Source organism: Oratosquilla oratoria, chromosome 9 (genome assembly GCF_046742065.1).
Source record: "Oratosquilla oratoria isolate Oo_2021 chromosome 9, ASM4674206v1, whole genome shotgun sequence".
Classification (NCBI taxonomy): domain Eukaryota; kingdom Metazoa; phylum Arthropoda; class Malacostraca; order Stomatopoda; family Squillidae; genus Oratosquilla; species Oratosquilla oratoria.
Window position 1 is genome coordinate 25419529 of NC_134785.1, and position 26472 is coordinate 25446000.

General features: G+C 38.4%; 1 protein-coding gene across 6 annotated transcripts in view; it reads left to right on the top strand.

The window, feature by feature from the left end:
- Positions 1-20751, top strand: part of l(2)k10201 (zinc finger protein 511 lethal (2) k10201) — a 32379-nt gene extending 11628 nt beyond the window's left edge. For 5 of the 6 annotated variants that reach the window (XM_076190129.1, XM_076190131.1, XM_076190126.1 and 2 more), the window contains exons 2-4: positions 2657-2841; positions 9071-9272; positions 17491-18041. In XM_076190129.1, coding sequence (XP_076046244.1) covers positions 2666-2841; positions 9071-9272; positions 17491-17994 — 882 coding nt within the window. In that variant the 5' untranslated portion in view covers positions 2657-2665 and the 3' untranslated portion in view covers positions 17995-18041. Of the gene's footprint in view, positions 1-2656; positions 2842-9070; positions 9273-17490; positions 18042-18492 lie in introns of those variants that run through there. The other variant, XM_076190127.1, reaches the window with a different exon arrangement.
- The last annotated feature ends 5721 nt before the right edge of the window (positions 20752-26472 follow it).

Here is a 26472-nt window from a genome sequence, read left to right on the forward strand (position 1 = left end):
CTTCTTTAAGTGAGAATTTAATTATATTGTATATTTTATCTGTTAATTCCTCCATGCATTCTTTCAGTATCCAATTTGCAATTTCATCTGGACCATGTGATTTTCTGACGTCAAGGGTTTTGATTTGGTCGCTGATTTCCTTCTGTATTACAATTATTTCTTTCATTGAGGGGGATATATCTCTCTCAATTTCCTCACAGTTAGGTGAGTTTTCTATTGTGAATACTGATTTGAAGCAGTTGTTCATAATTTCAGCCATTTCCAGTTCTTCTGTATATTTATGTTTACCTTGGCGCAGCTTTTCTATTTCTTGTTTGTTCTTCAGTTTGCCATTTACGTACCTGTGAAATAGTTTGGGTTCTTCCTTGCTTTTTTATTATTATTTTTTTTTTTCCCATAGTTTCTCTTTTAATCTCTGCATATTTTTACATAATCATTTCTTAGTTTGATGTACATTAGCCATTTGCTTGTTTTCTTGTCTCTTTTATATTTCTTCCAAGCTTTGTCTCCTTTATCCTTAGCCTCACTACACCTTTTGTTGTACCAGCTCTTTATGTATGTTCTTTCCATTTTTTGTTGTGGTATGTATTTATTCACTCCCTCATTATAAATTTCTTTTAGTATATTCCATTTCTCTTCAATCCCTGTTTCTTCATTTAGGAATTTTTCCCAGTTTGCATTGTGAAAGAATTTTTTGAGTTTCTCAAAATTTGTTTTGTTGTACATTAGTCTTCCTATTCTATGTTTATCATTTCTGCTTTGATCCATTTGCTCTTTCAACTCAAATTCTATTAGTACATGGTCACTCTTTCCTATCGGAATGTGGAATGGAATAGAAGAAATAGTTTAGGCAGACATAAATGGATTTAAAGCAAAGTTTGATAATAGGAGACGCAAAGATGGAACCCAAATGCAGAGCTTTTATCCTATATATTACAGTTAGATTAAAAACAATTGAGGCACATGCCATAGTAGGTCTAAGCACCACTGCACTGAGATTCAAGTTATCATTCAGGTATATTTCCTCACATTTTCCTCTATCCAATAATTAGGTCATATACACCCATCTGAATATTTTCTTAATAGTCTAGTGAGCTCTGAAAACACAAGTGAGTTTTCAACATTATGCACCATGAAAGGAAGTACTGCAGCAATTAAGCATAAAGTAAAATGACAATAATTTTGAGATAAGTATTAGAGATAAATTCCCTTGGAAATTGTATAAACTAGATGCAATTTGTATGGTTGGTCTTGGAGATCTTGGTATTTGCAAACTTTGTGTTTTTCTAGGATTTTTAAACAGGGCACTTAAAGACCTTACTACAGCATGTGCCTCAATTAAGCAAGTACATTTTTATGAATTTTTTTGCATTTTGGAACTTAACTTTTTTCTTTATAACAATTGATTCATAAGTGTAATGAAAAATTCCATATCCCAGTGCAGTTATTACTGTATTTACCTAGTTGTATTTTACGGGAAGGGGAGCTATGCTCGTGGGGTCCCGTTTTCATATCTCGTTTTATCTAAACTATTTTTAAATTCATGTATTGTTTTTGCACACACCACTTTCTCATCTAACTTGTTCCAACTGTCTATTACTCTGTGAGGAAAGCTGTTCTTTTTCACATCTCTTCTATAGCTGTCTTTTTTTTATTTTCTTTCCATGTCCTCTTGTATTTCTGTCATCCCATTTTATCAGATTCTCTCTATCAGTAATTTCTATGCCTTTCATGATTCTGTAAATAGCTATCAAATCTCCTCTCTCTCTTCTTTGCTCTAGTGTCTGTAGTTCAAGTTTTTCTAGTCTCTCTTCATATGATAGTTTTGAGAGCGTAGGTGCCAATTTTGTAATTGCTCTTTGTATTCTTTCAAGATTTTTTTATACATTTTTTTGTACTTGGTGACCATATCGTTGCTGCATATTCCAATCTGGGTCTTATCAGGGTGATTAGAATTTTCTTCACCATTTCTTCATCCAGGTATGTAAATGCAACTTTGATTGTTCTTATTAAATTATAGGTTTCTCCAAAAATCTTATTTATATGTTTCTCAGGTGACATATTATTCATAACAATGACTCCCAGGTCTTTTTCATTTTCTACTTTTTTTATTCCTTCTTCTCCTAATTTATATGATCCTGTTATTCTGTTTTTACTTTTTCCAAATTCCATTATACTACACTTCTTTGTATTGAACTCCATCTCCCACTTCCTACTCCATTCCTGTACTTTATTTAGATCTCTCTGTAGTGATTCACAATCTTCTTCTGTGTTCACTTTTTTCAATAGTTTTGCATCATCTGCAAAGAAGCTCATATAGCTTTCAATTCCTTCATCCATATCATTAATATATATAGCAAACATTATTGGGGCCAGAACTGTTCCTTGTGGAACACCGCTTATTACTTCATCCCATTTTGAGTGTTGGTCTCTTATCACTACTCTCATTTTTCTTTCTTGCAAAAAGTCTTCCATCCAATTTAGCAGTTTGCCCTGTATTCCTCCTTCAGTTTCTAATTTCTTAAGCAACTTCTTATGTGGTACTTTGTCAAGAATGAAAACATATGATATCTTTGTAAGAATACCACCAATTTGTCCATGATTTTGTAATATATAGTCCATTTTATTGATAATTCATTCTCAGTTTTTTTTTCAGTTGTAAGGCATGACACTTGAGATGAGGGATGAGACTGTTGGTAGTCCCTGGAGCTATGTTTTGTCCTTGGGTCTGAGGCATTTTCATAAGGATGACCCCCTTTTTGCTGCTGGGGATGGAGTGTGTATACAGCTGATGAAATACCCATATACAGATATTGATGAAGAAGGTTTTTTTGGAGACAAGTATGTGTTCTGTTTTGTATTACATCTTAGCCTCTGTTTGGTAAGAGACAAAGCGGGGGGGGGACATCATTTTGATGAATGTAATAAATTCAACATATTTACTGTAATTAAATATCAACTTAACCAGAATTGAGATAGGTTCTTGATATGCCATGATCGAGTTACTGGATTTTGTCCATTGCCTCCAAAATCCATTGAATGGGGTTCATTAAATGGATGGCTGAGTGTATATATACTTAGAATTAAGTATTGTTTTTTAATTTCATTTTAACTTAGACATATAACTTACTGGAGTATTGAATGCATGATGACTTGTACTCAGTACTCTCAAGACTGTTTTCAGATGTCTATAGACCAGAGCCACACATCATTCATCTATCTTAGAGAAAAATCTCTACTCATAAAAGAATAATAAGATGCTTTTGCACTACTGATGTCCTTATATGCTGCACACATGAACCTGTGATAATTTTCTAAGTATTATATTGATAATAGTTTATTCCAAACTACAAGCTAGTTATCTTTCCTCTACTGAGGATTTGTTTAACTGGATCCAGTTTCTATTGAAATGTTAATTCAGTAATGCTTAAAGCGAACCTTGCATAAGTTATTTGCAAGGCAATTTTATAAATTTATTTCTCAAATGTTGGCAAATTTGCCTTTGATAATAAGAGATTGTTTTGTTAATCTTTGGAGACTTGTTCGAACCACATGTTGCAATACAAGCTCCAACTGGTCAGTAGAGAGCCAGTTCATTCTAAACTCACATAAGGGCAGTTCATTGTAAGCACTTATAAGAACAAGAAAAGCTCCACAGACCTTGTTCTTAATGGTTCTCCCCTTCCATTTCTCTAAATTGAGTATTTTTTAAGTAGAAACTAACCTATTCTCTTAGTTCCTAAACATATTCACACCTTTACCAAAACACTCATTCTCTCTTATCTCTCGGTACTATTTGCTCTTGTTCTCCTTTGATCTGTATATTAAGGTATTTGATCTGTATATTAAGGTCTTTGATCTGCATATTAAGTGATTCATTTCTAATGGAAGTGGTAAGTAACGTGTTGAATTGTTAATTTTTTTTCTAAGGTTTCAATTTTAATTACCACAACTTTCTACTCACTTGATATTTTGTCAATCTTCATCAATCAGAATGATCAAATTCTACTTATAATTACATAAATAGAGTTTTAGTTAAAAATCTTGACACTACACAACAATTTTCTGATTTTTTTTTCTTTTCTTTTTTCTTTTTTCTTCCAAACTCATCTGTCAGGACTTTTCCCATTTAAATTACTTTAATCTAAATATACCAGTTATGCAAATGCAAAGCCTATCAATAAAACAGTTTTGGTCCTTAGATACATATAGGATATAGCTAGGTGTGGTCTGTTAGATCAAGAATTGAATGTAAAATATGTAACCAGAGTCAGTGGCACCATCAAATATTTTCTTAAATACCTTGATCCAAGGGTGGTGGGTTAGGGATTGGAGATGGTTAAAGAAAATGGAGAAAAGTGGGAGGTGAGGATTGAAAAAGTTGGTGACAGTTTGGGAGAGTGTGTGAAAGAAGAAAACTGAAGATAAATGTGGGTAAAAGTAAGGTGATAAGATGTACAAGGGGTGAAAGTGGCAGCAGACTGGAAGTGAGCATTAAGGGAGAGCGACTGGAGGAAGTGGATAGTTTTAGATACTTGGGTGCAAATGTGGCAGGAAAAGGTAGAGTGGAGGTGGAGGTAGAATATAGATTGAGAGAAGCGAGTAAATGCCTTGGTGGATTAAAAAGTGTAATGAGGAATAGACATTTGGGAATGGATGCTAAGAGGAGACTGTATGAAGGAGTGATTGTGCCAACAGCACTGTATGAGGCAGAAACATGGAACATAAGAGAGGAAGAGAGAAGGAATTTGAATGTGTTTGAGATGAGGTGTCTGAGAAGTATGATGGAGGTTACTAGGCTAGATAGAGTGAGAAATGAGGAGGTGAGGAGGAGAACAGGGGTGGAAAGGGAGTTGGGAGATAGGGTTGATGAAAGAGTATTAGGATGGTTTGGACACATGGAAAGAATGAGTGAAGAAAGACTAGTAAAAGAGGTATGGAAGGCAGATGTGGAGGGAGTGAACATGAGGGGACGTCCTAGGATGAGATTGATGGGGTGAAGGGGGCTTTGGGGAAGAGGGGAATGTCTGTTGAGGAAGGACAGGAGAGGACAGAAGACAGGGGTGAATGGAGAATGGTTGTATATGGATGATGTTGTGATGCACAAGGTGGAATGGGTGGGGGGATGGGGGGTGAGGTAGTATGTGTGAGCAAAATTTGGCGCAGCCCGAAGGGATTTCTCCCCTTCTTCTCCTTTTATGCATGGGGGGATGGAGAGGGGGGGTCGCCGATTTAATGAAGCGGCCTTGCTGTGGATGTGCTGTGCCTTGCGACACTGCCTCTGACCCAGGGCAGTGGACAAGGTGCAGGGATGACCCATCATCCTGGATGCTAAGATGGGTGGGAGGGTGGAGGGGAGTGGAGTGTATTTAGGGATAGAATGGGTGGGAATGATTTTATGCCTGTTTCTTTTTGGCTACCTCCCTTGTAAGGGGGAAAAAGCCTTGGTATATGTATGTATATGTACCTTGATACAGACTACCTTCTCTGGAAACAAGATGAGAAATTAGTCATTCCTATTTATGTTATTTCTATTCTTGGAGGTAATGATTTTGCTTCATTTGCTCTTGACCAGATTAAGAAGAATTCCTCTGAGATTTTTTATTTGATAAGGGAATTGTATCCCTCCTCTAAATTGTCACACAAATTGAACCTCGCTTTTATCCCCCCCCCCCCAACAAACACATTGCTCCAAATTTGTATCGAAATAGGTGTAATATAATTAACAGAAATTTTTCTTGGGGCTCCAATGCTTTAACTCGGTGAAAGTATACAAACAGGATGATGGTATTCACCTGAATGATGCCAGCTTGAAGTTGTTCTTCAGTAGAATTAAATCTGTTGTCCTAAAAAAATGGTAATTGATATTCTTCTGTTAATTCCATTCCTAGATTTACTTATTTTAATATTTTCCCTAGGTTTATTACCTATTTGGCTCCTCAAACTAGCACTGTTGTGTCCATCATTGCACTTTTTTTTTTTTCTCTCATAAGAGGTAATCCTTCAAAAATTCATGATGACTACTAAAAACTGGCAAGCTACTAAGAAAGATCTAAAGACGAGCTGTATTGTGCTCAAAAGAATAATCACCAAAACTCTAAAGGTGGTCAAGGATGCAGAAGAGCAGTCTGTGGTCTGTGAAATTCTGCAAGAAGTGAGAGTGCATAGATGAAGTTTAAAGTTGTGGAAGATGACATTGTGCAGGCACTGTCCCGGGAGAAGTGTAATGAAAAAAATAGAAGAGTTTGAGAACCACTTGATTGGTATCCATCTGCAGTTTGCTAAGCTAGAGGCAGGTCTGCATCAACCTTCACTGACTCAAGTGCTTGGTGCTCTTTCCTCCTCACACAATACTGATAGTCTAAGTTTCAAATTGCCTCATATCAAGATTGATTCATTCTCTGACAATGAAAGGGACCCTTTCACCTTCTCCCTTTTTCAAAGTTCCTTTACAAAGGCCAGCGAGCTTCCCTGAGCTGGCTGAGCGGGTTAGGGCATCGTTACTTACGGTGAAGGTCGAGGTGAGGGTGGTTCGAATCCTTCCACCAGCAAAGTTGAACCAAGGGCATGGTTCATTAAATTCCACGCTACAAAGCCCTCTGTGAGGGGCACCGTCCTAGCCTCCCAATAAGGGGGGAGTGTGTGACGTTAAACCATATCATCTTTACAAAGGCCATAGATCCATTCCCTTATCTTAGTAAAGCTAGAAAGTTCTTACTTTTATGGACCCACTTAAGGGATTGTGTTCTTGGTCTCATTAAACAATTTCAGATGGATGAGGAGAGTTATCAGGCTATGGCTCTTTTGAAAACTGAGTTTTATTGTCAAGACCAATTGATTGACCTGACTCTTGGTCAGTTGATCAACTCCTCCTCCTCTCAGAGATTTAACTCAAGTTAAAAGCTATTCTATTGACCTGCAATTTAAGCTGTTAGAGTTAGAAAAGGTGGTCTAGAATTCCATGAAAATTCAAGTGTAGGACTCTTTCATAGCAAACTGATCCAATCCAAATTTCTTGCATTCTTCCTCAGAGAATTATGTAGAAAGGTCAACAATTCTTATCCCTGTTATTCAGATTTCCTTGAAAATAGTACCAAGATTTCCACTCTCCTAAACATCAACAATCCTTCTAAAATCTCTTCTGATGAAAGGTGTGACAAATCCTCAGCTAACAAATCAGATACCAATGCTCCTGACTCCTTCAAATCCAACAAAACTTTCAAGCCTTCTAACTCTGGTCCCCATAAATGTAAATTCTGTGAAAGTCCACTTGAACTTACTGCAGAAATTACCCCACATTGGAAGCCAAGTTGGCCAAACTAAAAGGCACTCTGTACCAAGTGTACCCAAAAGGGTGATACTGCTTCTCATTACAGCTTTAATAACTTCAGACCTTGTAAATTTTGTGATGACAAAAGACACCTGGACCTCCTCTGTAGAATAGGACCAAATTAGATAATACTCTGTCACTTGGTTCAGCAGAACAAGGAGATTCACCCAGATAACTAAGCTGTAGAGGGTCCTCCTTGATCTGTCCTAAATCCATCAACCCTGTTATAGATTTGTTAGTCAGAACTCCAGAGGGATCTTTGCAGGCTCCCTTTTTAATTGATTTTACTGCTCATTTGAGTAAACACCCTCATTCTTATCAGATCACCTTGAGCTGTATAGAAGACTTTAAAACTATTAACGGTTCCCGTTTTGATTGTCAGTTGATTTTTCTTAATGATTTAGTCCAAAAGGTCACCTTCTTCACTTTTGACAAATTGAAATTCTCTGTTTATGTGGACAAACTGAAACAGACTGTTCAGATCTTGAAAGACAAATTGCCACTCAGTCCTTCCTTCCCTAAACTGCATGACCACATTCATGTTGCAGGTATTGTTGGGTATGATTTGACTGATATTTTTTTCTGTGTTGGAACTGGTGCATTGCAGTGCTGGAAAGGTATTAGAATTGGCAAATGGATTCATTCCAATTGGATCTCTTGATAAGCTGCTGTCCTCAGAACAAAGTCTTCAAGATAAAACTAATCCTTTATTAACCTCTTTGATAAAATGATGCCTACATAGGCATCATGAGGCTTGAGTGAGTATGTAAGGATGCCGGTGTCAGTATCTTCATTGTATTTATTTTGTAGTTGTACTTGAGGTACCTCTGGATTCTGTGTTTAGAATTACTCAGAGTAAAAGAGAATGAATAATACAGATGTGACTTTATATTTTAGAACATGAGTAGTGTGATGTATTGTACGAGAATTTGACTCATGATAAGAGGTTTAATTGTTATCTTCACTATTCTCAAAAACCTTCCTTTAGTGTAAGACCTTGCATAAATGGTAAAGTAATAGGTGAGGAAACAGTATACGAGGTTCCTCTGACTGACCATGTCATTCCTTGTCTTAGAGATAATGAAGATATTGTCCAGATATTTCAAAATCTTGGAAATTGGGTTCCAGCACATTGAAGGTTAAAAATCATTAATTGTTCTGGTATTTGATATAATTTTTAATGCTGTACTGTTATTTGGTCATTTTAGTTGTTTGAGTATTGGATAAATAGTGGTGTACTTTTGGTGAGTGTATGTGTGTACTTTAACTTGGTGAGAGGGATAGTAGTCTTTATACATACATACATATACCACAGCCCCACAGTGATCCTCAAAGCCCTCCCATAGATCTCTCTGGAGGGAAACATTAGACTGTTGTCTTGTGTTGTGTTAGTATGGGATAGTTTCTATATCACTGGTTTATAGTAGTAGAAGAGGAGCAGTCACCAGTTCTCAACTCTCCTTACTTGAAAAGGTGGAGAAAATACATTTGAAATTTTTAACAGAAACCCCAATTTGGAAACTAAGTGTCAATCCCATAGGGATACACCTCCAGAAGAAGGTATTTACCTAATTGTAGTATAAGTAAAGGAGCAACACTTGTTGGTGAAGGTATTGATGAGTTTTTATGATGGGCAATTGGGAGATGATTCTCAGACAGACATCTTGCAAGATGTCATTGGTGGTGAAATCACTTCTCTGTCACAGAAAGATACTAGAATAATGCATTTTTTATTTTCAGAAAGACTCAGATCGCCTGCAGAGTCTTTGGCTGTACCCAGGTGTTTACCTCTATGGCTGAGCATGCCAAACACACCAAAACATGCCATGCCCATACATGCAATTCTTGTGGACAGGTTTTGCCTTCCCACCACCTACTTGATATCCACATCTCAGAAAATCATGACTCCTTTTTCAAGACCATGTCAGAGAAGGAACCAATGGTAATTAGAATTGAGGTTTTTGTGTGTTATGATAAAAGTGTTGTATTCTCAGTTGTGCTGACTGTAAATCTGAATCCCCACAGTACCTTGTGATAGCCCTTAGATCCTCCCATAGTTCTTTTTGGGAAGAAGTGTTGGACTACTAACTGTTCTATATTAATGTGGAACTATTTATATCACTAGTAAGTTAGGTGGAAAGGGTCAGTCAGTCTGTTGTCCAGCATTTCTTGCAGTTGTTGTTGTTATAAACTGTAATTTATCTGCACATCCATTCTTATGGACAATTTCACACCACTGACTTGTATTATCTTATATTTCATAAGTTGGATTAGTTAGTCAAGGATATTTATAGTTTGGTTAATAGTCCTATTTTCTGTACGAAGTTGTGGAGAGATGATATAGGCATTGGTGTTTTGCCACCCAGGATTTGGTTTTGGGTCAGTGATGTTTTAGGTGTTGCTTCTTGTATTATCCATCATTTCATTAACTTAGATAAATATTATAGGTGCTAGCATCAAACATTGTAGAACTGATGGTCAATATTCCCCATCCTGACATCTTATCCTTTACTACTGTCCTCATGTACCTTCCCTTAAAAAAAAATCTCTCAGCCATTGAAATAGTTTGCCTCTTAATCTTCCAATATACTCCAGTCTGCATAAAACAAATGTGAGATACTTTATCAAAAGCCTTCTGTGGATCAAGTTACAGTTCACATAACCCTCCCTCACTTGCAGCACATCAATCACTCTCAAGCAAAAGTTGAAAAGGTTTGACACATATGACCTTCCAGATCTAAAGACAGATTATCAGAATGTTCATCTCTCCAAAATATTTGAGCCACCAATCTTTGATAATCCTTTCACATATCATTATTTCACTGGTTAATGACACCAACTTATAGTTTAGCGGTTCCACCTTAACACCAAATTTAATTGGTACCAAATTAGCCCTTTTCCAATCCTGTGTCATTGTTCATCCTTGTAACCCCTTCCATACAATGATGCCTACGTAGATGTCATGAAATGCGAGTGTGTATATGAAGATGCCTACATCAGTGTCTTGATTATATTTACTGTATTTTGTAATTGTAGCTGAGTGACCCCCATAGTCTGTGAACTGGCTTGATCATATTTTCTGTGGTTATTAATATTCAGAGTGAAAGAGATTGAATAATACAGCTGTAATTTTATATTATATTATGCAAATATTATAATGCATCCCCATTTGGGTTATTGGCTGCATGTTATTGTGGGGTTAAAAGCTGCTAAGTAGCATACAGTTAATACTTTAGGGTCTATATGGGGCACCCCTACAGACCAGAGCCACACATCATTTTGTCTGTGGTAGAGGAAATATCTATTCATAGAGAAATGATGATACTTTAGTATACTGTGACTGCCCCTCCATTATGCAGAGTGCAGAGGACAGGGAAACTTGGTGGATAGATTTCAATGAGTGCATAGAGGGATTAGGGAGAAATGTCAATGTAGCAGTATTGGGAGACCTTAATGCTTGGGTAGGAAATGAACAGTGGGACTCTCTCCTCTAAGACTTACCTCCAACATGTGGCCACCCACACCTCTTGTAAACCTCATTCCTGTAACTGAGGTATGTTCACTGAAATCTTCACAAAGTAAGGCAAAGTAACCTACATTTACTTTCAATTTCCTCTTGTGAGTCATTTTACATACCATGCCAAACTCTCTCACTAACTGCCTCAGACCTTCCTGTGACCCAGCCAAAAGTGTAATGTCATTAGTAAACAACAATTGATTCACCACATCAATTTACTCTCTAATCATCTCCAACCCTCTGTCCATCACCCTTGCATCTACCTCCCATACTACCCCATCTTTGTACACATTGAACAGTGTAAGTGGAAGGGTGGTGAGGTAAACACCAGGAACTGTTGGAGTTTTTATTGCTAACGTTTTGTCCTGAAAGGACTTCCTCAGACAGACAAAACATTAGCAATAAAAACTCCAATGGTCCTTGGTGTTTATCTCACCACTCTTCCACTCATTCTGTCTTATGCACTTCAACATTGAACAGTCATGATAACAAAGCATAACTTGGGTTTAGCCCCACCTTCACCTCAAACCACTCACTCTCACTATTCCCAACCCTTATACAAACTGTTACTCATATAAAAGTCTTTAATTACCCTTAACTGCTTTCCTCGTATTCCATAAATCTGCAATACCTCCCACAATACCTTCCTGTCTACTCTATCAGAAGCCTCCTCTAGATCCACAAAGCCCCAAAAAACATCTTTACCCTTTGCCAAAAATTTTCACAAATCTGCCTTACAACAAAAATTTTATCCTTGCACCCTCTATCTTTCCGAAACCCACACTGTTTTTTTTATAAATTACTCTGTTCCTTTCTAAATCCTCTCAACACCCTCCAACAAGCCTTTTCAACTACATTTAGTAAACTGATCCCTCTAAAACTACTACAATCACATTTGTCCATTTTTTCTTTTGTAAAGTAGAACTATACATGCACTCCTCCAGTCCTCAGATACACTACCCTCCATTAGACACACATTAAACAATCTCACTAGCCATTCTACTACAACCTTTACTTTGTCAGACAATCAGTGTGACACCCATCCAACCCTGGTGCTTCTCCAGTTTTCATCTCTCTCAATGCTCTTTGTACATACATACATATACCAAGGCTTTTTCCCCCTTACAAGGGAGGTAGCCAAAAAGGAAAAGGCATAAAATCATTCCCACCCATTCCATCCCTGAATACACTCAACCCCTCTCCACCCTCCCTCTTATCTTAGCACCTCCTGGATGACGGGTCATCCCTACACCTTGTCCACTGCCCTGGGTCAGAAGCAGTGTCGCCAGACACAGCACCTCCATAGCAAGGCCGCTTCATTAAATCGGCGACCCCCCTCTCCGTCCCCCCATGCATAAAAGGAGAAGACGGGGAGAAATCCCTTCGGGCTACGTCAAAATTTTGCTCACACATACTACCTCACCCCCCATCCCCCCGCCCATTCCACCTCATGCATCACAACATCATCCATATACAACCATTCTCCATTCACCCCTGTCTTCTGTCCTCTCCCGTCCTTCCTCAACAGACATTCCCCTCTTCCCCAAAGCCCCCTTCACCCCATCCATCCACCTCATCCTAGGACATCCCCTCGTGTTCCCTCCCTCCACATCTGCCTTCCATACCTCTTTTACTAGTCTTTCTTCACTCATTCTTTCCATGTGTCCAAACCATCCTAATACTCTTTCATCAACCCTATCTCCCAACTCCCTTTCCACCCCCGTTCTTCTCCTCACCTCCTTATTTCTCACTCTATCTAGCCTAGTAACCCCCATCATACTTCTCAGACACCTCATCTCAAACACATTCAAACTCCTTCTCTCTTCCTCTCTTATGTTCCATGTTTCTGCCCCATACAGTGCTGTTGGCACAATCATTCCTTCATACAGTCTCCTCTTTGTACCGCATTATTTTCCTCTCCCATCACTGTCATTTTCTTAGTTCCTCACACTGCCACAATCAATTAATTCCTAATCTCCTTAACCCCTTCGATATGATGATGCCTACATAGGTGTTATGAGGAGCAAGTGGGTATGCGAGGATGCCGATGTCGGCGTCTTGATTATATGTATTGTAGTTGTACCTGCGTGACCCCCATACACTGTAAACTGGCTTCATCATATTTTCTGTGGTTATCAACATTCACGGGTGAAAGAGAACAAGCAATACAGCAGTAACTTTATTTTTTATAATGCGAGTATTATGATGCAACATCGCACATCTGGCAGCTAATGCTGCCCGCGAGATTTTGGCCCGTACTGTAGGGGTTAACATTCAACAACTCTCTGAAATGATCTACCCATCTTCCAATTCCACTTCCACTTAACATCCATCCATCTGCACCTTTTACCTTTTCCTTTCTACTTGACTCACCCCCTCTCTCTTTATGCCATCCTTTACCATTATATAACTATAGTCATATTCCTTGTGGTGGTGGTAGTTTGGGGGGGGATGATTCTGCCACCATTATTTCCTTGCAAGTCATAAAAGGCAACACAAAATGATGAAACTAGGGTCCTGCTCTCTGTATCTTCATCCTATGGGAAGTCAAGGCACAAGGTAGAACCTTAAAATTTAGTTGTGGTACAGATGAGAGTAAAAAGGAAGTAGTAATATGTTTGTGAGAAGGAAGATAGATGTGTTAGCATTATGAGAAACTAAGTTGAAAGGGAGGGGCAACTTGATTTGGGGAATGTGGTGGGCAGAGTGTTGAGCGTGATAATAGGGCAAGGGAGGGAAAAGAAAAGGAGTTGATGATAACAATGTTTAAGAAGAGAATCAAACATAAGTATACATGGAAAAGGGTGGTGGATAGAAAGGTGTTTGATATGCATTAATTGATTATATACTGGTATCTAGTGGAAGGCTAGGAAGTGTTCTGGATATTCATGTTGTTAGGGGAGAGAGTGGGAGATAATTTTTTGGTAGAAGGGAAATTGAGAATTAAGAATAAATGCAAGAAGAGATAAAAATTGGAAGGCAGAGAGGTGCTAAGAGTCAACAGTTTGAATGAGGAGAAAAAAGAGAAGGAATATCAGAAGCTGAGATAAGTGTGGGAGATGGTGAGGGATAGATTAGAGGTAAGAGTAGAAGAGGAATGGGTTTGTTTCAAGGAGAAAATGACAAGGTGCGCAAAGATGGTATTTGAAACAAGGAGGATGGGAGGGAATAGAAGAAAGGGTAGTGAGTGGTGGGATGATGAGGTGAAGGTGGTAGTAGAAGAGAAGATGCAAACATTTGTGGATTTGTTGTAGAGTTAGACTTGGAAGCATATGAGCAGGACAAGAAAAAGAGAGAAGCAAAGTGTAAGGTGAGAGCGGCAAGGAGGAGAGCAGAAGTAAAATAGGGTAGGATTATGAGAGACAGTTTTCAAAGGAATAGAAACATGTTTTTAAAGGAAGTGAAGAGAGTGAGGGGAGGTGAGTCAAGTAGAGAGGAAAAGGTAAAAGGTACAGATGGACAAATGTTACAAATGTTAATGGAAGTGAAGCTGGTAAGGGAAGATGGGTAGAGTATTTTAAAGAGTTGTTGAATGTGAAGGGGGCTAGGGATTGATTTATTTTTCCAGTGGGAGGTTCTAAGAAAACTACTGTAGTGGGAGAGGAAAATGAAAGTGGTATAGGGAAAGATGGGGTACAAGGAGTTTGAAAAAAAAAAAAAAAAAAAGTGAAAACTGGTAAGGCACCTGGGTTGAATGGGTATCATGCTAAGTGTCTGAAAAGGGAGGTATGGTTATAGTGGCATTAGTTAATCAGGTTGTTTAATTAATGCATGTCTGAGGGAAGGAAGGATGCTAGAGGACTGGAGAGGTGCATTTATAGTTCCACTTTTCAAAGAAAAATGGGACAAATGTGAATGTGGTACTTTAGAGGGATCAGTTTGTTAAATGTAGTTGGAAAGGCATATGGGAGGGTGTTGATTTAGAGAATTAGGAGGGGAACAGAGGAATAGATTATGAAAACTGGTAAGGCACCTTGGTTGAATGAGTTTCATGCAGAGTGTCAGCAAAGGGAGGTATGGTTATAGTGGCACTGGCTAATCAGGTTTTTTAATTAATGTATGTCTAAGGGAGGGGAGGTGCTGGAGGAGTGTATGTATATTTCCACTTTTCAAAGGAAAGGGGGACAAATGTGAATGTAGTAGTTTTAGAGGGATCAGTTCATAAGTGTAGTTGGAGAGGCATATAGGAGTGTGTTTATTTAGAGGATTGGGAGAGGGACAGATGAAGAGCAGTGTGTGTTTAGAAAAGTTAGAGGATGCATGGATAAAATTTTTGTTGTAAGGCAGATTTGCAAGAAGTTTTTGGCAAAAGGTAAAGATGTTTTTTGTGCCTTTTATGGATTTGGAGAAGGCTTTTCACAGGGTAGACAGGAAGCCTTGTGTTGGGATTGGGAATAATGGCAGCAAGTGATGAGGTGAAGATGGGGACAAGGGCCATGTCCTGTTGCCATAGCTGTCCAGTGTATACATGGATGGTGAGGTACAGGAAGTGAATGCAAGGGCGATGAGCAGGGGATTGAAGATGGTTAGAGATAGTGGAGGGAAGTAGATGAGCCAACAGAGTGTAAGGCAGTTTGTGACCGAGTTTGGGAAAGTATGTGATATGAGGAAATTGAAAGTAAATATGGGTAAAAACAAGGTGATGAGGTATACAAGGGGAGAGGGTGGTAGCAAGTTGGAAGTAAGTCTTAGATGAAAAAGCTTAGAGGAAGTGGATAGTGTGAACCCCTAGAATATGATGATGCCTACATAAGCATCATGAGGCACAAGTGGGTATACAAGGATGTTGGCATAGAATTGGTGAATGTAGCTGAGGATAAATAGGTGAGAATTGTGGGATTGGGAGATATCAGGAAAACAACTGTGATGGGAGAGGAGAATTTTAAGATTCTAGCAAAAGAGATCAAGTAGTATTAAAAGAAATGAAAACTGGAAGGGCATCGGGGTTTTATGGTAATAATGCTTGTTGCCTTAAGTTTCTCTGACACTCTAGTCATACCCCCAAAGAGGTTGGGAATGGTTCTCAGGCCCTTCCACAGATTTCTCTGGGAAGAAACTTTGAACTGTTGTCTGTGTTGTACCGGTATTAGTGTGGGACTGTTTTTATGCCGCCATCTAGAATTAGTAGGAGGGAGCGGTTGCCAGCTGTCAGCTCTCCATGTGTGAAAAGGTGCTAGAAATATAGTTGAAGTTGATAGAGATCATGGGTTCAGTCTGAGACTGAGTGCCAGCCCCTCAGGGCTGCACACCCTGGTGGTGATGGGGTTGACAAGTTTTTAAAATGGGCAGCTTTGCTGTCCCTCTTGCAGGACCACTACAAGCAGGTATATCATTAGTCCTGATTTGGAAGGCTGTCATGTGAACAACAAAAGATGGAGTTATTATGGTAGAATTGTTGGTGAGATTGTTTAATGTTTGTCTATGAGAAGGTATTGTACCACGGAAATGGGGGAGTGCACATACAGTACTGCTGTACAAGAGAAAAGGAGACAAGTGTGAATATTGTAGTTTTAGAGGGGTCATTTTCTTGTGTATAAAGGATCAATCAATATGTTGCCCCAGGTCTCTCTTTTAGGAAACCCACTTCTCTTAAGTATCCAGCAAAGGCCACCAGAGATAATATGTTGTCTGGTTAAGGCTTCAGTAAGGCAGTGTCAGATGATATGTTCAGTGTCACCTACATTGATTAAATCTAGGGTAATTTACTTCTGTGGCCAAACCTATTCTGTGTTGTATTACTTTAAAGGTGGAGGTTGGCCTGAAAACAATTGTGCTTGTGTAGATTTTGCTTGTTGTGGAAGTGATTGTTTTGTAGGGCTTATATCTGGTGGAGTTTGAAGCTAGGCCTTGGAGTTCTTGTTTTGTGATCTGAGTGTGTTTTTTTATGGATATGTTGCAAGGTGCTGTGGTAGATTGTTGTTAATGTTTTAGTAGTATATCATTTATCTTTATTATTATTATTACTATATATCCCCCTCCCCCATTTATTTGGCTGTGCTGGTGTTAAGCAATGGGATGTATGAATGGATTTGAGAGTTCCTGTATAGAACTGTGTACCTTTGTAGGATTAGGAAGGCATAGGGAGTAATTGCAGAAGAGCAGTTTAAGTTTAGGAGAGAAACGGTGTGTAGATCAAGTGTTTGTGGTAAGACAGATATGTAAGAAGTGTTTGGCAAAAGTTTAGGAAGATTTTTAGGATTTTGTGGACTTGAAGAAGGTACATAACAGGGGTGATAGAGGCATTAGGAGGTGTGTACAGAATAGAAGTTTGGAGTTCGTGGATGAGGATGGAATGACATGGGAGGTGAATAAATTTTTGTCTGTAGATGACATTAACCTTGTGTTTGCTTCTGAAGAGACTAAAGTAGTTGGTGAATGACTTTGGAAGGGTGTATGAACTGTGAGGAGAAATTTGTATGTATAGAAAATGGGTTACATTCATGAGGTCCCACCTCTGTCTCCATTGACCAAACTTAGCCTTTAGATTTATAGTGTGAATATATATATATATATATATATATATATGTATATATATATATATATATATATATATATATATATATATATATATATATATATATATATCCCTTTCTTTTCTTCTGTTTTCAATAAATGTATACATAATACTTTTTTTTTTTTTCAGTATACATGTCTTCAAGAATCATGCTCCGAGAAATTCCAAACACCCACGGAGAGAAAAGCACATTGTATCAGTGTCCACTGTTTTCCACCCAGTTTCCGTTTTGACAAAACATGGAAAGATTTGCCATTGACTGGGAAGAAATTAAGGAACAAGGCTAAGAGAGAATCAGATGAAGTGAGCAGTGTAGAGGGTAAAGATATTGCAGTAGATGAAATGTTAACTCCAGATGTAACAGATCAGGATTCAGCAGAGATGGAAATTGATGCTATAAACAGTTCTAGTAGAGAAAAAGGAGCAAATACTCTTGTGCCTTCATCCATTTCTTTTGGATTTGGTGTTAAGAGAGGATTCATTCGGGGTTATCATGGAAACAGTGGTCAATTTAGGAAGAAGAGAGGCCAAAAAGAACATTGGTACCAAGGAAAGAAAACTTCAAGTACAGCTCAAATGAATATTGAGGAAATAGATATGAATGAATTGGAAGAAGCTTTGCCAGTGACCTAATGATATACAGTAAGATTTACATAATTTTGAAATAAAGCACACTTTTTGTTAGACTTTTTCTTACCTCAGGGTCAAGTTTGGTTTGTAATTTTCTTTCTAATTTTATTTGAATATAACATATGAAATACATGGGATTTTGTGGTATTTAGTGTAAAGTATACTAGTACATGTAGATAGAATTTGCAAGTTTGAATATTTCAGCATATAATGTGAAAGATAGCATTTCCCTTCTTCTAAGTTTCTCCTGTGAGGATGCTTCCTTGGAGACTCCTTGCTGAGTGTATGGTGAGGATTAGGTGTGTTACCAAATGCACTTGGAAAGTTCAGTGAGGTATTGGGATGTGAAGATAGGCAAAGTGCCACAGAAACCAAGGCGAATGTTTACATCAGAGCCACTCTCTCCAGGTTGTCATATGTCTCTTCTTAGTCAAAAACTGTGGTATGTACATGTTAATTTTTAGCAAATGTGGTACAAATTATTGTTTTTATTTGCACCAGGATGTCTGTCATGCTGCAACCAACACAGAAGCCATACTGGAAGGATAGTAGGAAGGAATGGTGATCCAGTTGCTGGGGGGGGGAGGGGTTCCCACCTGTTATGAATCCCATTTTGACTCGCAGCCCTTTCTGCTTGATCTCCTATCCTAGAAGAGGGTGACAAGCTCTGGAAAAGGGATTCAGGAGCTGTCTGAAGGAAATCCAACAGCTGCCTCACCATCTCCCTGTTATGACCCTGGGTTCAACAACCATCTGGGAGTGAGCCAAGAGTAAGACAGCAACTGGGAATGATAGCATACAGTGTCAAACTTTGCTCCCACTTCCAATAATTTCATTCTTCTAGTTAACACCATGAAATCTTCCAATGATAGTGTGCCATGGTAGGGATAGAAGGTGATCTTTTGAAGTCCTTCATCACAACCCATATGTCAGGCATTATGGGCCCAGTGGTTACCCTGTAGTGGGATTAGAAAGCAGTACAACTCGCAGCAGTCTACATGACTGAGCTGCCTTGTTCAGAATCTACTTTGTTCAACCATTATGTGGAAAGGTTCAGAAAAAGATGCTCTTAAAATAGTCTCTCTAAACCTAATGTGCCCATAGAATCAACCACATGTAGATCCCGATGTGGCAGTGTGTATGTTGTGGGGACCCCCCCCTAACTGCAAGCATGGAAGGAATTGGGGGCCAAACCCTTACCCAAAAGTATACCTTCATGTTTTTTCAAAACCAAGGTGTGACTGGGGATCATCCTTCTCCTCCTATTAGCCAGAGATGTAGAGAGCAACCCAGGACCCACCACAAATTACACAGGATTGACATGCTCCAAACCCATCACCTCAAGCTGTCAGACAAAGATCTCGGTTCAATGCAATGTATGCTAAACCTGTCTTGCACAAATCTTGACAACATAAAGCACTACACAAATACACAGTGGGATTTACCTACTAGTGGGTCCTAGGCAAGACTCATCAGTTGGTCCCCAAATTTATAGACATATGGCATGTTTCAGTATCTAATATATATGTATATATATATGAGGTCTGTCTGGAAAATCTCCATCTATTTACAATTTCAAGAAATAATTCTAACCTAGGACATTGGCACCCTATTCCTTCAAAGTGGTCTCCTTCAGACCTTACACACTTCTCCCAGCGTCCCTTCCATGTTTCAAAAAATTTTGCAAAGTCCTCTTTTGGGATCTTCATCAGCTGGCTCATCACATTTTTCTTCATTTTTGTTGTTGTTGTTGTCCGAGCAGTCCCGTCTCCCCAAGGAATGCTACAGCCGAAACTGGGTTTTCCCACAAATCCTTTATAGAGTGTATGTTGTGTTGTTTGCGTGCATGATTGTGTATAATGCAGTCTTCCATTATGTGTTGTATGGTATGGGGTGAAGTGTTACATCCTGGGCAGCTGTTCACAATGCGGTCATCCAGCCTCTTCTGGTAGCTTAGAAGTGCTGGGTGGTGGCCACACCGCAGTCTGGCCAAGTGGACTCTGTCCTTTCATTTTGTCTATGGACTGAAATCTCCTTCCTTTTAATGGTGATTTTAGCTTTGGGAAAATCCAGAAATCGCAGGGCTGTAGGGGGGCTGAATAAGCTGGGTGATGGAACGTTTTGCCAGAATCCCCTGCACCACACAGGAGACGCAGGACGAATTTTGCCGCCACACATGTCACGCCAAGATCTTCCATCAAAATCTTTGAAACACTTGTCCGCAGGATATCATAATCATCTTCTAATTCTCGGACTCTCAATCCCTGATTTTCATTGATTGCAGTCTTCACACATTCAACATTTTTGGGTGTTCTGATTGTTAAAGGCCTACCAAAACATGGCTCACTTTCGACAGATTCATGGCTTTCTTTGAAACATTTGTACCACATCTTTATCTGCTTCACTCATTGAATCATCCTAGAATACCTTCTTAATCATTTGAATAGTTTTTGCTGATGAATATTCAAGTTGGCAACAAATCTTTTCACAGGTTCGCTGATCTACTTGCTCATTGTCAATGCGACAGTCAAACAGTACACACCTTCACTCAACTGTGTCTGGCCAGTAACAAAAAATAAGTAAGGGATAGGCCCAACCACCCAATTAAAAAATACGAAGATGTCATTATAGAATTGGAGGAAAAAATGAGCGAGTCTTTTAACAAACATTTTCTCTCGATTTATACTAAGGAGAGGTTAGACAAGGTACCTACCTGACTGCGATCCGATTTTCATTGGAGATGAAGAAAGTAGACTTATATCAGCATTAGTAAGGTAGATGTAGTCAAACAAATTGAAAGACTTAAAGCTACAAAATCCCTGGGTCCAGACCAGTTAACATAAATATTTAATAAGTCAGTAGACACTGGTTTTGCATCTATTGCTTGGTAGCAGGCAAATGTTGTTCCTGTTTTCAAAAAGGGAGATAAATCGTCTATATGCAACTACAGGCCAATTAGTTTGACATCAGTTGTAAAATGCACAAATCAATAATAGAATCAAAGATCACACCGAGGGACATAATTTGATTCGTGACTCACAGCATGGTTTCTCCAAAGGTAAGTCGTATGCAACTAATCTATCTTTTTATACTGAAGTATATAAGGTGTCAGATAAAAATGATAGTTACAATGTACCTTGACGCAAAGTGTTCAACAAGGTGCCCCACCAGAGACTACTAAATAAAAGCAAAACCCATGGCATAGGAGGAAAAGTGTTAGAATGGCTTAGAGCTTGGATCAGTGACAGAAAATGGCAGGTGACCATAAATGGTGTAAAATCCAAATGGAGTGTTTTTAGTGGTGTTTTGGGTCCTTTTTTGTTCATTATGTACATAAATGACATAGGTAATGGGATTAATAGTTATGTTAATAAGTTTCTGGATGACACTAAAATAGGAAGCCTAATTAGGTCAGGAGATGATGCCTAGATTCTGCAGGATGATCTTAACAAATTATTCACATGATCAGTGAAATGGCAAATGGCCTTCAATGTCTCAAAGTACAATGTGTTAAACATACGGCTACACAACCCCAAAACCAGATATAGCTTAGATAACACAATTTTAGAGAAAATTGAGTGCAAGAAAGGCTTGGGAGTTCTAGTGTGTCCTGACATTAAATCCAGGAAACAGTGCAATAGCACCAGGAATAAAGCTAACAGAGCATTAGGTTTCATTGCTAGGACAGTTATGAATAGAAGTACAGAGGTAATATCAAACTGTAGCGTTAGACCCATCCTTGACTATGCGGTACAGTTTTGGTCTCTGTCCTATAGAATCTACATCAGTTCACTAGAATCAGTACAGAGGAGAATAACCAAAATGATACATGGGCTCAGAAATTTTCCTTATGAGGAGAGCTTTAGTTACCTTGCACTCTCTGGAAAGATGCAGAAGGCAGGGTGATCTAATAGAGGTGTTCAAGTGGATTAAAGGCTTTAACAAGGTGACACAAACAAGGTTGTCATATAAAGACAACAGGGCAGGTCTCACAGTAATGTATTTAAATTGGACAAATTTAGATTTAAGAAGGAAATAGGCAAGAACTGGTTTACTAATAGGGTGGTCAATGAATGGAATAGACTTAGTAACCATGTAGTGAGCACTGAAACTTCGGTTGTTTTAAGAAACAGTTAGCCAACTTCATGGATGGGGATGAAAGGTGGTAATGGACATGGAACTGCCTAGTGTAGACCTTATGGTCTCTTGCAGTCTCGTTCATTTCCAATAGAAAGCAAAGGAATTGGGTAGGGTAACATACTGAACAGCCTCTATTTTGTTCAATTGTGTTAGATCCTTGAATGATGACTGCTTCCAAACATTTTCTTCAGATCTTCTCACACTCGTGTACCAGTAGTTCTACCTTTTGCCAGTCCATCAGGTGGTTGTTACTATTTCTGTGTGCAACACATGCATTAGTGGTGACGTCATGGCGGACATCATATCGATGTTCTTGGATCCCGGTTTTCAGCTCACGTGATATTTCCCCAATATAAGACTTGTCACATCCATAGCTTCTTTCTGGTGTCTATTCTTGTCCTCATGATGTCTAACTGTCCTACAAGGACAAGAATAGGCATGTGATAGGTCCTATACTGGGGAAACATCTCGCGAGCTGAAAACCAGGATCTGAGAACATCAATATGGTGTCCGGCGTGATGTCACTACTAACATGTATGTTGCACACAGAAACAGTAGCAACCACCTGATGGACTGGGAAAAGACAGAACTGGTGCATGAGCCGATAATATCTGAAGAAATTTTTTGGAAGCAGCCAATCCAAGGGTCCAACACAATTGAACAAAATAGAGGGATGTTCAGTATCTCACCCTACCTGATTACTTTGCTTCCAATTACCAACAAAATATTAAAGAGCTATCCCTAGTCACCCTCCAAACCTTTTCCCCCCATGGTCTTTGTCCATCCTTAGTGAACAATTACCCTCCCAGCTTATTTTCTTCTTCATTTTTTCTCTTTAGTTCAATGGCAGTAAACTAATGTCCTGCACCCAGACATGTGATCAATCTTCTTAATTTTTCCTTCACCCAGACAATTTATCCATCCTCTCCTTTCCTGCGCCAAGACAATTGATCCATCTTCTCAACCTTTTCAACACTCTAATATCCTATTCCCCTCGATCCTCTTATTTAATCTCAATCATGTGTATCATGACTTTGTACTTGAAAAAGCTGTAATAAGTAAACATGCCTTATAATAAAGACTCCATCCTCAGATGGTGTTTATTTCAGGGAGTTGTTGAATGTAAAGAACAGGGAGGCTTTGTGGCAGTGAAAGGTGCTAGGGAAAGGAGTGACATGGGAGAGAAGAATAGGAATATAGGAAGAAATAAAAAGAGCATTGAGAGATAAAAACTGGTAAGTCATATTGATTAGTTATCACGTGGAGTGTAAAATGAAAGGAAAAGTATAGTGGAATGGCTGGTGAGATTGTTTTATGTGTGCCTATGGAAAGAAAGTGTATCAGTGGACTGGAGGAGTACATGTATATTTCCATTATAGAAGGAGAAAGGTTATATGAATAGTAGTGTTAGAGGTATCAGTCTAAATGTAGTTGGTAAAGCATATTGGTTTCAAGAGGATTATGAGAGGAATGCAAGAAATAGTTTGAAAAGGGCAGTGTGGGCTCTGGAGAGGAAGAAGGTGCATAGACCAATTTTTGTGGTAAAACAGACGACTAATTTTTGACAAAGGGTGTGTGTGTATGAGATAGGAGAAAGTCTGCTGAGGGCAGTCAATAGTTTTTACATTAGCAGAGCTTGTGTGAAAGTTGGGAATGGAAAAATTGATCAGAGATGAAGGTAAGGATGTGCCAGGGTTGTGTAAATGTCACCATGGATGTCTAACATATGGAAGGACTGGTGAAGGAAGTAAACATAAAGGTGCCAGGCTTAGGTTTGAAGTTGGTGAAAAGTGGGAGAGGAGCAAATTATTTGTAGATGACATTGAGCTTGTAGCCGAGTCAGAAGATAGACTGTAGTACTTTGTGGCAGAGTTTGGGAGGGTGTGTGAAAAGAGAATTCTAAAAGTGAATGTGGGCGAGAGTAAGGAGTTCAGTTAAACGAGCAGTGATGATGGGGGTGGGTTGGAGGTGAGTGTGAAGGGTGAATGGCTGGAGGAAGTGGAGTGCTTATTTGGAGTAATATGTGGCATAGAAAAGAGGTATGAAGGTAGACTAGAATTAAAATGGGAAGCATGTAAATATCTTGGGGAATGAAAAGTGCCATGAGAAATAGTATTCTTAGGATGAATACCGGTACATTTAAGAAGATTGTATGAAGGAGTAATTGTGTCTACAGCAGTGTATGAAGCAAAGACATGGAATTCAAAGAAAGGATTAATCTGAATGCGTTTAAGATGAAGAGTTTAAGGAATGTAGTGGGTTTAACAAATATGGATAGAGTGTGGAATGTGGAACGGATGAAGGCAATGACTGTGGAAGAGGGAAAAAGCATAAGAGAAGATTTGCAGCACCTCAGGAATGATTGGAAAAAAGACAAAGAAGATAAGGTAATTTGTAAAGAAATCAACAAATGCAGAAGGCCAAAAATGCTGTCATTAAGGTAATCAAGGAAAAAGAAACTCTAGTAAGAGATACAGTAGACAATATGTATATGGTCTACAGGAAAAATCATCACCCAAATTGGTTCCTGAGAGATGAGGAGGACAAAGATTTGGCAAGAATTGTTCTAAAATTAGTACAAGATAACAAGAATTAGAAAAGGATATAGAGGAAGTGCACAGAATGGGTAAATACGCAGAAGGAAAAGGAAAAAGTCGACCGATTACAGATCAAATTAAGGTCACAAATGGCAGTGGAAGAAATCTTAGCAAGAAACGAAAAATATAAAAATGTATGGATAAATAAAGACATGAATGATAGAAAAAATAAGACATTAAGAAACAAAGCTAAAAAAGAGAGAGAAGAACGGAGACAGAGACAGCACAGTTCTGTTGGAGAGTGATACGAGACTGAAAAAAAAAAAAAAAAGGTTCAGAGAACGAAATGGAGGGAATAGAAAATCAAAATTAGCTTATACCAACATAGATGTATCAAGCCCGGGATTAAACAAATTAAACACCTGCTAGAAGCAAAACCATATGCAATGGGAATTGTGGAGACAAAATTAAGGGGTCTACTAGTACCAGTGTTTGTCATGGATTATATAATCACTGGCTTAGAAGGAGGGAGGAGAAGCAAGGAGTCATGTTCCTGGTTAAGAAAAACTTAAATGTGACGAAGCTTACATATGGAGAGAACAGGATAGATATTTCAATAATAAGAGTTGAAAATAGTGACATGAAAAGCAGAAAGTTTGTACTGATTTATGCGCCCTCAAAAACGAGGATTTGGGGAGAGAGAAATTATTCCAAAATGTTTGAGGCTACGAAAACTTCATGAAACGAGATGCTGAAGGATGGAAATAAAGCAGTACTCATGGGAGATCTTAAATGCAAAGAAATATGTTGGGAAGAGATGACAGTAAAAGGTGGGGAGGATCAATGGATCGACATAACTATAGAAAATGCAATGACACAATGGGTTAAAGAAAACACTAGATTTAGAAATAATGAAGAACAGAGACTAGATTGATTATTTATGTCAGACCCTAAAATAGAAGACAAAATTTAATATAAGACACCAATTGCGAAGAGTAACCACATACTACTCAAGTTAGAAGTAAAGGAGGAAATATGTATAAAGAGAAATGAGAAACAGAAAAAGAAGACTGATGTATAGTAAAACTGACTGAGAAAACTCAGGACATTTTTTCTTAAAGCGAACTGGGGAAAATTCTACCAGGAAGAAATACAAGTGGAAGAAAAATGGATGATTCTTATGAAAATCTACAAAGTAGATAAATATGTCCCAAAAAAAAAATAGGAAAAGGTTTATATTAAGTACTGGTTTAACAGAAGGTGCAGCGAAGCTTGGAAAAGATGGAGAAAAGACAAAAAACCTAGAAAGTGGCAAATATATATTAATCAAAGGAACGAGTATGTGAAAATAAGCAGGGAAGAAAAAAGAAAACATGAAAAAACATAATAGAAAAATGTAAGGATCAGCCAAAACTATTCTATATATATATGTAAATGGTAAACTAAAAAAATGAACAGGAAATTATGAAACTATGCCAAGAGAATATGGAATACACAGAAGACACAGAAATGGCTGAAGTCATGAGCAAACACTTCAAGTCTGTTTTCACTAAAGGAAAAATGCAGCATCGGGATGAAGGGAGAGAGGTGAAATACCCCCCATGAGGGAAATAATACGAACACGGAAATAATGGATCAAATAATAAAAATTTATGTCAGAAAATCGCACAGCCTAGATGGAATAGCAAATTGGATATTAAAAGAATGTAAAAAAAACAAAAAAACTAACAAAATATATACCATAATAAGTTGCTCACTCAAGGAAGGAAATATACCAGAAGACTGGAAAAATGCTGATATCGTG